The sequence below is a fragment of the Lepisma saccharinum genome, chromosome 16 (assembly GCF_977018435.1).
Source record: "Lepisma saccharinum chromosome 16, izLepSacc3.1, whole genome shotgun sequence".
In the NCBI taxonomy this organism is placed as follows: domain Eukaryota; kingdom Metazoa; phylum Arthropoda; class Insecta; order Zygentoma; family Lepismatidae; genus Lepisma; species Lepisma saccharinum.
Window position 1 is genome coordinate 38,973,091 of NC_139244.1, and position 14,229 is coordinate 38,987,319.

Genomic DNA, 14,229 nt, shown 5'->3' on the forward strand with positions numbered 1-14,229 from the left:
TCGAGCATCTAAATTGAACCAAATACAAAAGAAATAAGAAAAATGTGAACTAAGATAAAAATATTACAAAAAGTATTTTTTAATATATACATATTATAATTATTTATAACTTAATGAAATATTGGCTATTGATCTTAATATAGAACATGAATGTATACACAAGACGAACATACTATCTTTTGTACTACAAATATTATGAAGACAAAAACTTTATTTTCAAATCTTCTTATAGTTTGCGATTATCACTTAAATTTTCCTTGAAAAATAACTTTCCTGGTTACAATATATTGTTAATTTTACTTATTGAAGTGTTGTAAACGTGCAAAAATTACAAGTGTGAATATATTTATATCCATATAAGAAAGATTCGGAGCGAAACTAGAAGTTGCTAGAAGTTTAAGATGTCTACTGCACTATTTATATAGATATGAAATGTTTATGCTCAGTGTGTCAGGCGAAAGAATACAAGATTAATTTACAAAGGAAGATGCATGTGAAGATCTATAAAATATATGTATAATGCGCTATGATCAAATACGCTTCTAAGGCACTGTGTGCGTAAATTTCAAAATAAAATTGAAGGGTTGAGATAATTATGCGATATGTTACAAGAAAATATTCAGAAACTTCTATTACTATACAAGAGAAACGCACTAATATGTGCTACAAAGGCTTATTCAATACTATGTAATAATAAGCATCCTCCATAGCGTAGTGCTAACGTTGTCGCCTTGTAATGAAGGGGTACTGGGTGGAGACACAAAGTGATTCAAATTCCACTTTGAACCGCTATAGTCTAGTCAGTAGGGTGTCTGACTGCCACACAACCCGGGTTCGATTCCCGATGTGGATGATCTAAGGTCGGAAATAAATAAATAGAAGATATATATTATTTTTATTTCCAAAGGAAGAAGTAGGACATATTAGGAAGATACTCGAAAGAAGTGTGATGTTGATGTATTTTCTCGAGTCCGATTTAGACGGAAGCATTTCAACATTTAAGTAAATGCTTCAAAAAGTCTTATAGCAGATAGTACGTACGAAAACGAAAGCATTTCTTAGAACATTTCGGTTACTTTTGCGATTACAATGTATAATACATACAGCACGAAAGACACATCGAGTTACACCACATGGTGAGTGCACGGTGTTTACAATTGAAGAAAAACTAAAATATTCTTCCATACGTGTACAGTAAACGCTATAAAGTATGTATTTAATCAGCGCCACTCTTTTGTACCTAAAACAATTAATACGAAACATTATTCCTCTCGGTTGAATAGTTATCGACTTCTAAAAATGTGAAGTGATACATTGTTTACATCTCAAGTGGCCTCCATTACACCTGCATTCCTGACCTAGAGGTCGCTTTTTGATAATCGATTTCAATAGCAAGTGCTCTGATTGGTCGACAGTCAGACTTGGATCGTGTTAATTAGAACCAATCCTAAATAGAAATTCTTTTACCGAACCTTGGATCCAATGAGAAAAATGACGCTGCCTCTCTCTGACGTCATTTCCTTTTAAGCGTCCAATTCAAGGACTTGCTCATGAACTATTTGATCGTGTACAAGGCTCTTTAGGAACAAATCTCTAGGTTTTCAGTATTTTAAAAACTGTGGTTAGAGACCCCACATATATTGTATGTTCCAGACCCCGCATCCACCTATGGCCGGCGCTGCACCAACACTACCTAGAAACTTGGTGAAGTTTTTATCTAGGTCATTATTAAGCCATATGTTCACTAGTCTATCGATCGACATATCATTAGATCATCCTAACCCTTCAATTTATAGTACTAAAAGAACCTATAAGCACAAGCGAAATAATAATAATAATATATAAAATAAACAAATGTCCTCTACGGAAAAGCAGGTCAAATTTGACTTTTCCCTTCAAGCAGAAAATGAAAAGAAGTTTCTTTTTGTTCTAAGTTTGCTAGCCATATTTTACCTGAAGGAAATTAAAAAAAATCTCATTTGCGATTTACCCATATCAACTTTTGCACTTTGTGCATTCCCTATAGAGCTCTTCCGGAATTGTACCCGTTTCTGCTTTTTACCTTCCTTCTTAAGAAGGCTCTCCTGCCGAGGAACTGTCAACCTGTCCATGCTGTCGCCGCCACCCAGGAGATCTCTTACGTCATCACCTAGCCGCGTGGCGAGAGCCTGTGGGGGCAGAAGCAAGCTCGTCAGCGATATTCATAATATCAGTTACAAAAACATATACGCAATTTAGATGTGATTAGACGTTGTCTGTATTATGGAGATTTCAAATTGAAGCGACAGGCGACAAGTGGCTCGTTCCCAAGCAGCATGTGTAGCGTGTCGCTTAAGTCTGAAATCTCCTTTATACAGGATTGTTTAATGCTGAAACATTACTTTCACAACTAGCTCCAGACATTAATGCATACAGTTATACATAATACAGCAGATTTTTTAAACAAATAGTTACATATAAAACATTTCTATTTAAAAACATGCTCACAAATATTAGCTAAATTGCCCAATGGAATTTATTTCATTTGGTTCAAAAAGAAGGTTTTATCTCTATCCTGTGAGAAGTTATACACGTTTAAATATTGCACTACAAATTCTGACGGCGGCCATATTAATGACGACATATCTCCGAAACCCGCAATGGGATTCTTCGGGACTTTTTGTGAGAAATACACCTCAAGTAGTACTACAGGGAGGTTATTTCAGTCGTTCACCGTCAGACCGTCGGCCGTCGAGCGCCTCCTTCATGCAACAGTTCCCGGCAAATTGACTTACAGGAAGTCCGTAACAGAAACCGCTTGCTTTGTAATGTTTCCACTTTTCACAATTACAGTTACAATTACAATTGAAATAAGCACGTACCTTGTCGCAAGGATGCTGGAAAAGGTGTATTCCCAAATACAAATATTCCTGGCACCTTATTTCTGACATCTAATCTTGGATTAGACATCGCTATTTTATCCTCAGTTTGACAGAAATGGAAGAGAGCATCCCGGCAAATAAAGCAAACCGAAAGCGTAAAATGATATTTAAAAGTAATAATAATGATGATCACTAACCTCCTGTGTTATAAGAGATGTTTCAACAGCAATACAACACGTTTCTTAGGTTCAAGAGATCCTGTCTCTCGTAATTGCCTGACCACTTTTCTGCAAGAATTCGTTTTCACGTAATTATCGTACATAAAAACTCTTTGTTCAAGACTATATTTGTTTAGCGGCATAACTAATGAATGAATAACAATTAACACACAATAAAGCACTAGCACTGAATAAATGAATAAAACAGTATAAAAAACACGCGTACTGATAAACGCAAACAGAAGTGTGCATGAGGGTACGGTACACTCACTACGTCTGGTAGCCGACAGTGTTGCTAACCATTTTTCGGCAATGTCCCTACAACTGACCAAATGTCCCTACGCCAAGTAAAGCGACTAAAAAAAAAACACCTCATGAGCATGCAAAACAGAAGATAAAATATACACATTTACTTACCAAATCTTTCTGCTCGGTGCTTCCACAATTAATGAAGGAGCGAATTTACAATACAGGACCCCTCCCTGATTTTTGTAATATTTCGCATACTCACTAATTGAGGCCTCCTAATCACGAATTTGAAGTTAAAATTTGGGGGTCACGTGTAGAAATTGCAAAATAAGTGAAATTGAGTGGTCCGCGATCGGCACGATTGCTCATTGTTTACTGGAAGATTTTGTGTTTCCAATACTTAAAAACTAAATATACATTCCTGATATTACTACGACCCCAAATTTTAACTATGTTTGCCTATCCTATCCTAACCTAACCTTACCTGAATGGTTCGTGGGGCTATTCGTCAAACGTTTGTGGGGCTACCTGTGCATGGTTTTTCGACCCCAAATTTTTAACTATGTTTGCCTTGCCTAACCTAACTTAACCTAAACTTACCGAGAATGGTCAGTGGGGCTATACGTGAATAGTTTTGGGTTAATTGTGATTACGAACCGATAAAAAAAATCTTATTTTCGTAGCACTTTAACGGCAAACGTTCATCATCGAAGATGCCATTTTCGTATTCTGAACTTTTACGATCGATGCACTATTACCAAACTTACCTGTAATCAAATCAGTCCACACTCCACATGTTCTTCTACATCGTGATTGTCGCTGTCACATGTAAGCACCTTCTTTCGGCAATATACCGAAATCCATAAGTTTATTAATTAGCCCACGGCCATCCTCCTGCACACTCCACCTAACAATCTGTACAACATTAACAACATTTTTACTGTTCTCTTCCGCCATTCTTACACGATCCATGCTCTCCAAGTATGAAATCAACAGTGTGGCAACGCTGTAGACATCGTAACTAATTGCGAACGTCGTCAATTGTTCATATCAACAAATATGGCTACCATACTTGTATACTGAGAATCATTGCGAGAATGAAAAAGCTTATTTTACAACTTATACACGTTAATGACCCAATTTTTTTTACCTCACCCCAACATGTTAACTTGAGATAAATCATCACGACTAATTATTTCGTGAGTATAAGACGTAGCATAGAAATTACAGAATGGTCCGGTATTGTAAATTCTTGCCTTAATGAATAATAAGAGTGTGCGGGACAGAATTTTTTGGGTCGGGACGAAAAAATTTGCTTTTCACTTAAAGTGATTGTTTTGGCATTTCTAGAATAAAAACTTACAATTTCCGATAAGTTACAGAAACTTACAATGCAGAAAACGTCGAAAATTAACGACTTCTTAAAGTGACCATTCGGTAGCTATTTCCCGACTGTTTGGGATCCCGAAAAGTCGGGAAGTCATTTCCCGAAGTCGGTATCGGGACGGGAATTTTTTTTCCCGATCCCGGTCCTGACTTTTCGGGATCCCGCACACCCCTAATGAATAACGTTGAGTCGTTTACTGTTGATTATGTTATTTGAAGTCATACATGCTGCTGCTGCCAAGAGAGTGATGTTGGTTGGTGATGCTGTATTTCCTTCAGTCTTAAACAATTCTGGTCCCATTTTATTTATCTTTTTATTTGTTTTTGTATCACTTAACATTGAAAATATTCTTTCCGTTTCCGCGTTAGAATGTGGCAATGTTAGCACTATTTTCGCGAGAGTGAAAATGTTTTCAAAAAATAACTTGCCTTGAAAGTTCTTGGTAACCGATAACATGTTTCAAAATTCTGATGGAGATTTGTTGGTTAGTTCTTTTTTCTCCTCCTCGCTAAAGTATCCAGATAAACTAATCCATTCATTCCAAACCGAGCACGAAGAAAGTGCAACTGACTGGCGAGTAAGCTTTGCACAATAAAATGTTGTTTTCCAAGATTGAAAAAAGTCCCTACGTTTTCCCTTATTTGGTAAAATCTGTCCCTACGCGGGCGAAATATAGTGAAAGTCCCTATGCGTAGGGACATGTCCCTACGGTTGGCATCACTGGCGACAGGTGTCGCGTTTGTTCAGTATGAAGCGCCTTCTCGCGGCTGACAACTCCCCCGACCCCCGATAAGCTGCCGGCGCTGTCGCGACAACTGAGGATAAAGTAGCGATGTCTAATCTAGGATTAGATGTCAGAAATAAGGTGCCAGAAATATTTGTATTTGGGAGGACACCTTTTCCAGCATCCTTGCGACAAGGTACGTGCTTATTTCAATTGTAATTGTAACTGTAATTGTGAAAAGTGGAAACATTAGAAAGCAAGAGGTTTCTGTTACGGACTTCCTATAAGTCAATTTGCCGGGAACTGTTGCATGAAGGAGGCGCTCGACGGCCGACGGTCTGACGGTGAACGACTGAAATAACCTCCCTGTACATGCTCCAGCAAGTTTCGTTTAATATTTTTGAATGTCCAGGTTAAACTCTAATTTGACTAGACTACTATGTCTCTCTCTGTTTTTTAAATAGATCATTAACAGGTCTACACCAATAACAATATATGCAGAATAAAAGCAAAACAAGAATGCAAGACATATGTAACTATGAAATTTAACCGAATTAGATTAATAGATATTAAAGACTAAACAAAAACTTATACATAATAAAATTATTTCAACTATCTTGTAATTTAAGAAAGGAACTTGCTACTTCATAAATATCTGACATATATACACAAGTAACAAATTAATTCTTTTGCAAGTAATTAATAATAATAATAATGTAATTTTAAATATTTAGTAATTTACTTTTATATTTAATAACATTATATATATATAAGTGAAAGAGGAGAGAGGAAACATTCACCGGACGCAGATAAACTTCAAATTTTCGTGATGGTATGTCACATCTTCAGGAGTAGAGACGTTTCTCTACTCCTGAAGATGTGACATACCATCACGAAAATTTGAAGTTTTTGTGCGTCCGGTGAGTGTTTCCTCTCTCCTCTCTCCTCTTTCACTTTTTATTTTTAGCCCTTGTGGCCCTCCTTCCTTTTATCACACACACACACACACACACACACACACATATATATATATATATATATATATATATATATATATATATATATATATATATATATATCTGTGGGTGTAGAGATTAAGATCTTCGTCCCTCTTCACCAGTCTTCAGTGATTTCGCACCAACACAGAATATTACCTGGATCTCCGCTTCCTTCTCCTTGAGCTGCCTCCTGAACTTTTGATTCATGGCTTTCGCGTCCTTGAGCTTCTCCTCCAGTTCCGAGCCGTTCGAGTCGCGGCGACCTTTAGGGCCCATAGGGCGGAGGGTGGCCCTCATTCTCTTCTCAATAGAACCTTGTGGGTTGCGCTTCAGTTCGATGAGCTGCCGATAAGAAACTGAACGTTAGGCCATCCCTACAGAGACGGTCACGTGATGTGTACATGTTTCAAGAAGTTATAAGCACCAAGGGCCAGTGACGGAGAGCGGCGAAAGCATTTTGGTATTAAAACGTTTTCTTTTTCGGGGGGAGGGTGGGACCCTTTGCCGAATTCAGGTGTAAACAGAAAATACGAGGCAATTATTTTTTTTTCGCGAGAATGCAGGACCGGTACAAAAATTCCAAATATACAAATGGAAGAGGACACTTTATGGAATTGGAAAATGCATGAACAAAGAAGGCCATCTTTACCAGGAGTTAGTAGGGAAGTGCCCCCCCCCCCAAAAAAAGAACATTAAAAAAAGACTTCCTTCTACATGCGTGTATTAGTCAGTCACAAGGCTACATTGTCAGTACAATGTCAGTACAAAAACAAAGGAGGCGCAAACAAAGCACTCTATGAACCCTCAAAGTAGTGCCCCAGAACGTCCACAACACGCTGCCAACGGTTTCGGACTGAGAAGAAATTGCCATCGCCGTGAAACGTGCCCGACTCACACCTGATGAGGCGGATGGTATTCGATGCCCCCGCGTGTGGGAAACCGTCTCCCACATTACTTATGTCCAGCCCTCGTACATACTTTCTCCACCCTTATTATAATAGATATCCATGGCACAATACACATATTGCGATGTGTGGAGGTAGGAAAACACACACATCATGGACGTCACCAGAAACTTTGTAGGGGAGGTCAGGCCGTTGATGGTAAATATGATATTATTATTATTAAAAATTAATAAGTATAATAATTATAAATTAATAATAAATATAACTAGTGTTGTTACCAAACTATTACTAATGTTTTTATTATGACCTTGGGGAGACTCCTCTACTTAATCGACAAGATTAGTGATTACACATGGGACTAAATATGTATTTTACTCCACACCTTTAATATGTTGAAATACATGGTTATGCAATTTTGATATTAACTTTTACATACTTCAATGAATGAAAAGCTTTGAAAGTTAGACGGGAGGGGGGGTAGTCATCAGGTGTATGTTCTACCACCTCTCACATAAAAATCTCATTTCTGGAATTTTCAAAAATCATAAAACTATTGTTTCGACCTGTAGGAAGGCCAAGACGAAGATGGAGGGACAACGTTGAGATGGACCTAAAGGAAATCTGTAGGGATGGAAAAGAGTATAAATATCTTGCTCAAGATAGGGACAGATGGAAGGCCTGTGTTGCTGCAGCCATGAACCTTCGGGTTTAAGAAGGCTAGAGAGTTAGTTAGTTAGTTATTATTTGGATTAAGTGGTGGAATACGAAAACATGGTGTTCTCGAATTTGGTCCTCAATTGTCAGTGTTGGCCCAGTGTCAGGAGGACCTTGGTGTAAAAGCGGCGATGGGATTCTATACGCTGACTATGCGTCATCCAATCAAAATAAGCTTGGCATGCATTGGCCCACAAAGTTTTTTTAGTAGAATACATGTAATAAATGTCCCACAATTAATATCAATGCAACTATTACTCTTACAATAATTAAAATGATTCCAGTGTGAGAATTATCGGGGGGGATGTCGGGGATTCTCCCCCAGAAAAAATTATCCCCGGCAAAGACAATTATTTTTATCCTTGCCAAGGATGTTTTTATACCCGCTCAAATAAAATGAAATTGAAAGCATGCAGTATACCATTTCTTAACTATGTAACTGAAAAAAACATTCGTGTCCATTAATGGTTCAGTTCTGATAGATTTCCTTGTTGGATAGTATGCAGCCTTGTGAATTAAGAAAGAACAACATTTTGCAACTGAACAACTCACGAGCCAACAGCAGGCTGTATTCCATTAATGTTTCCATGGCATACTGCTGACCTTTTACATGATTTAAAGTTTACAAGAAGCTTTTAGGTAAGTTGGCGATAGAAATTTGGTCAAGTTTTCGGTTTACTACTTCAATAGACCGTGTTAAAAATGTAAACATAAACATTGGTTCACCCGGAACTTCCGGTTTAGGTCAGACCCCGTTCTTTGCAGTACCGTTCAGAAGTATACGAAGTAAGAAATGAACACTTGTTTTCATCAGTTCTGCGACGATAGCGCCACTGACTGACGATAGTCAAGAAAAGTATTTGTTCAAGTTTAACCATGAAGTAGTGAATTGTTGTATCCTTTGGATGAGCAACTGCAGTGCAGATTATTAAAAAGCAACGATTCTTCTTTTAAAAATAACAAAAGTGCTGTTATTCGTTTAAAGTGTTCAACGATAGTTCGACTTACATTGTACATTTTCAAACCCGAGGGTAGATGGCACCACTAATTACACGTCTATCTTTTCTACAACCTTACATAATCTCATAAGCTTGATCATACAGAAGTAGGCTACAAACGAAATATAATTCGTAGTTCTGATTGATTCACAATAAAATGGTGATTTAATTAAGACTAAACCACATGTATTTGTTTTGTGACGAGAAGGTGTTCATAGATTTCATCAAATAATATTTAAAGGTATGTTCGAACATACAAGTTTTCATTTATTTATTCTTTGTCTTCACAAACCTATGACGTGATACTTGACTCAATAAATTAGTTCCTTATCGAACTGTGCAACCATATGCAGTACATCTGGCACCCCTTTCCTTGTAAAAGAATCTCCACTTCGCCGTTTCATATTAACGTCCATAGAACCGTCAGATGTTCGAGGGGGACCAGATGAGTGTGCATGCTCAGCAGTAGCGCCGCCTTTAACACCATCTATAGCTGTTTTGTGTGGAGTTTGGGCTTTCCTAGAGTGTAAATATATGTACTAGGTTTTTCTAAATTAACTTTAAATGCTATCATAAGATTTAATGACTAGGTTAGAACCGATGCTCTAAGGTAGTTAGAACCACCAGGCAATATGTGACTGGCAACATGAACATATTTCCATACCCCCCTCAAAAAAAAAAACCGAAATGAAATCAGAAATACTCCACTGAGTGGCATCCCTCCCTCCCCAAAGCAAAAAGCTTAATTCGCACAATGTTACAGACATCTTGATAAAGTTCTGGAGCTGTTGAAATCATTTTCTAAACAGCACACCAGCGAAGCAACCGAAAATACTTCCAAGTAAAAGCAACGTTCAAAAGCAAGCATAATATCCTCGCAGGAGCAAATCTACCCGTCAACACGCGAATAAATAATATTCATCCGCACCTAGGGACTACATTAACGCCCCCTGTTGTCTTCGGAAGAGAAAATTCGCTTGGGGGAAAGAGAAAGAGAAAAAAGAAAAGGAAGACGAAAAGAAATGTGTCTGTGACGCACGCTGTGCTAAATTATCCGTTTTAATTAAAGGAAGGAAATTACAGGCGGGCAACCAGCTCCCTCCGACGACCTAACTGAAAATTAACTTTACAGGGCCGGGGTAAGGTAGAAGAAGAAGAGAAACTCACGGATCCCTCGAGCTGGTATTAAACACCGCTTTAATCCAGCTCGTTCTGCGTTTGTTCAGCTAAATCACAATATTTTCCTTTTCGCAATGCATTTCGGGAAACGTATGACGTAGGGGATTAAGCGGCCGGTGGTGAATTGGAGCGAAGGGCTTTATCAGAGGAAGACATTCTAGGCGTCGTCCCAGCTAGCTTCTTTCGCCAGCCAGTGTGGGCTTGCAGACCGACTCGATTCTTACTTGAAGGTGCTATTATCAGCTTTGGCGCTACTTTCTAATTCCCCTGCTCATAAGTAACAACCCTTTTCACTTTTGGTAGAACAACCATTCTCGAAACGGGCTACAATAATCCCTCTAAAGACATGGTTTATCAGAAGGAAACTCATCAATTCCTTATTTATTCCAGGTATATCTCCTGCACACTCATAACAGGCCTAAACATGCTATTCGTTCGTTGAAATAAACTTGGAACCACAAATATTCTAGAGTTCTCTTTCTTGTCTCAGAACCGAAAATCAAGCCTCTTTCCTGCGATGGATCCAGGTAGATCCATATCCCCATAAACTATACTGATTGGATCTTAGTAAAAAAAAAGTCACATTCGATAGCTTTGACGTAACGCAACATAAATACAAATTCCTTTTCAAAATCTCTCACAAACGATTAGAAATGCGTCATTTGGAAATTACTGAACGAAAACTTATCACAATAAAAGTTTTTTTTAAAAATATAATAACGACACTCAATATTTCAAGTGTGTAACACAACACGAGTCACCAATACAGATACCAATACAATGCAGACAGTGGCGTAGCAAGGGGTTGCGCGAAGTGGGTGACCGCATGGGCCTCGCGTCCCATGGGGATGATACGAAAAATGTAGATAATAGAAGTGAGACCAAAAGATGGAAAAGGCTAATTTTTTTGGGGGGGCAGAAAATTAAAACATTCTGTTCTATCTGGCTTTAAATTATAGTTAAACGTTATAATTTGAATGAATACGTCAAATCAGAGACATACCATACAGGCTCTAAGCCTAAGTGCTTAAGAAAAAGTAAAAGTTATTGTTGTATTTCTCATGGGATGGTGCACCACCCCCAGAGTGATTTTCTTTTTGTTGTTATGTTGGTATTGTTGCGAAAATTTTCAAGCACTATTGCATAATCTTTCTCTGTAATGAGCTTTATTAGTAGGTGCGATCAGTTGTTGGAAATAACAATGATTGTTGGTGATAATAATCGACCATCTGGTGCGGTGCATTGCCTCTGTTACCTTCCACGCGCACGTGCGAAAAGTTTGTTCTACACTTATGAAAAATGGCATTAAAAAAGGTCACCGACCATGGATTCGATACTTTTGTGTGTCAAATTTTGAAAAAAGGGTGACTTCGATTAAGATTACTATGGAGAATCTGAAATTGTGAGAGCAATGTAGAAGAGCACGTGAAAACTCTCCGAAGTGTGTATGGGTCCGGTCGTAATCCGGCCTCGTTTAACTGAACAATTCTAATCAATTTTACTTTCAAAATTGTAAAAATTAAATAAATTGCAATACAATAAAGAAAAGCAGTAGTGGTATTGACTGTATTATAAACTCACGAAAGGAAGAGCACCCCTCAAGCAGGTTTGGCTATACTTAAAACAAGCTCAACATGGCCATATGAGCTTTTTGCTCTAGTGTGGAACCCTGCCTAATCCAAGATTTTTGTAAAAATGCCCTCGGGAATTTTTCAGAAAGGAAGAGCTCCCTCAGATTGATTTGCGCATACTTACAAAAGTTGCATCAGCCAGATTTTTGTCCATAAATTTGTCAAAAATTGATATATTTTTGGCCATACCAGAAATTAAGCAAAAACCCATACATATACACACATATTTACTTCTGGTTTAAGTTTAATTGGATACCAGGTTCAATTTGCTTATCTAATATTAAAACAATGCAATATGCAGAGTCCCTCTAGAATTGCTCCGTGACACTCTTATTTTTTATATTATATGTTTGCATGTTTCTCCTCTGTGTCAGTGTGTACAATTCCCGAGACGGTAGTATTGATTTTTGCTTTGCATGTTTCTCCTCAGTGCCAGTACTTACAGAAATTCCCGAGTATTGCATCAGCCAGTATTGTGAGAGTGACTGAGGAGAACAGATGTGTTGATACAGTGCTTCTCATACTTACAGGCCTGTTTGGTTTAAATATTCATATTGAACAATATAAAATCTGATATTTGTTGTAATCCACTCATATTTAGAGTCAAGCTTATATTTGTCCCATGTCCTGCATGTTTGTGCAGGTATTTGTGCTGGGTCAGTGTGAATGAATATTTATTCTTTTTTTCCACTTGTAAGCTATTGGCTTTACAACCTGTCATAATAAGCATAGAGATTAGATTTAAAACCCAGGAAATTTTATATAAATACCAAAGCCAAAAATATTAACACACATACACACATACACACCTACACACATATACACACACACACAAAGCACACAGCTGAACCCAACTGATATTTTTTATTCAGTATAAAGTTTTGAATTGAAACCCAGGAAATTGTATATAATAAACAACAGCAAAAATGCCGAATCAAAAATATTGTAATCAGTGCAATAAAAATATATTTAACTCTAATTGGGCCAGACACCAAAAGATTTGTAACCCAGACAAATACAGAACTCCCACAAAAATTTGCCCCAAATGCAATAGAAAATACAGCATGCAATACTTCACATATACACATAAAAATACTTGCTCTGCACAATCATCAACACAACCATCCACATCTGGTCTGAAAAGAAGGCATGAAGCACCTCTTAATGCCAGAGCAGCAAAGCAGCCACGCTATGAACCCATCCATAGCAGTTTTAATGCCCAACTTAGGGATTATCGGTTTGTATCAGAGCCAAGATGTGGCATTGAGAATTTTTTGAACAGTATAAATTCTGATCTGCAGGCAATTCTTAATGCACAAAATGGCTCTTATAAGCTCTCCCTCAAATTGTTTACACAATATAAGAAGCCAAATGGTACAAAATTTACACAGCCCCACATAACAGAAACTGCACCGGTATATTCAAATACAAATTCAGACAAAATAATAGGCAATTTGATAGATCAATTAAATATCAAACACTCTGAATTTGCAGCAAAAGAGTCAGGATGGAGCCTATGCGGCTCTCCGCACAAGTTATATGTTAATATTTCTGAATTCACTCCATTACAAGGTTCTACATATCTGCCATTACCTGATAATATTAAAAACAGAAGAGCCGTGGTCAATATTGAAAATACCGACCAGAAATGCTTTTTGTGGTGTATATTAGCTGCTTTGTATCCAGTTTCAAGGAATCCTCAGAGAATAAGTTATTACAAACAACATGAACATGATTTTGACGATGCAATGGAGGGTTTAGAATATCCAATGTCTGTTCAGAATATTGATAAATTTGAAAAAAAGGCCAGGCATATCAATGGCAAACAATTATCTATTAATGTATTTATTTGTTCCACTGGCAATTGCCCGATAGAACCTCTCAGAATCAGTACAATTGATGATGAATCTGCTATTCCGATTGATCTGCTCTTAATTGAAGGGGATAGCACATATCATTACACTCTGATACACAGTCTTGAAGCTTTAGTGAGAACACAACTAGACAAATCCAATACAATATTCAAGTTGTGCAGAAGATGCTTAACTGTATTTTATGGTCAAAAAATGGTGAAAGGTGTTCGGGAAGAGAATGCAGAAATTGCCAAAAACAAGTTAATTGAGCATCTAAAATACTGTGGCAACCATAAACCTGTTCATATGGTGATGCCCAATCCAAGTGAAAATTGCAAATTCAAAAAGTTTGAAGCCTTGTTGGAACACCCCGCATATATTGTCTGTGATTTTGAATCGAACCTCAAATCTCTTGCATTCTGCAATCCAGATCCTGAAGAATCTTCAATTACACCATACCAGCTACATGAACCTTCCAGTTTTTGTTATATAGTTATACGGGATGGTGTAGC

The 14,229-nt window shown here is 37.5% G+C and overlaps 1 protein-coding gene across 2 annotated transcripts in view; it reads right to left on the reverse strand.

Annotated features, from left to right (window-relative positions):
- GABA-B-R2 (gamma-aminobutyric acid type B receptor subunit 2) overlaps window positions 1-14,229 on the reverse strand; it is a 330,120-nt gene that overhangs the window by 40,322 nt on the left and 275,569 nt on the right. Inside the window, exons 11-12 of one of the 2 annotated variants that reach the window (XM_083138018.1) lie at window positions 6,594-6,779; window positions 2,063-2,168 (exon numbers count right to left, since the gene is read on the reverse strand). In XM_083138018.1, coding sequence (XP_082994144.1) covers window positions 2,063-2,168; window positions 6,594-6,779 — 292 coding nt within the window. Of the gene's footprint in view, window positions 1-1,990; window positions 2,169-6,593; window positions 6,780-14,229 lie in introns of both variants that reach the window. The other variant, XM_083138017.1, reaches the window with a different exon arrangement.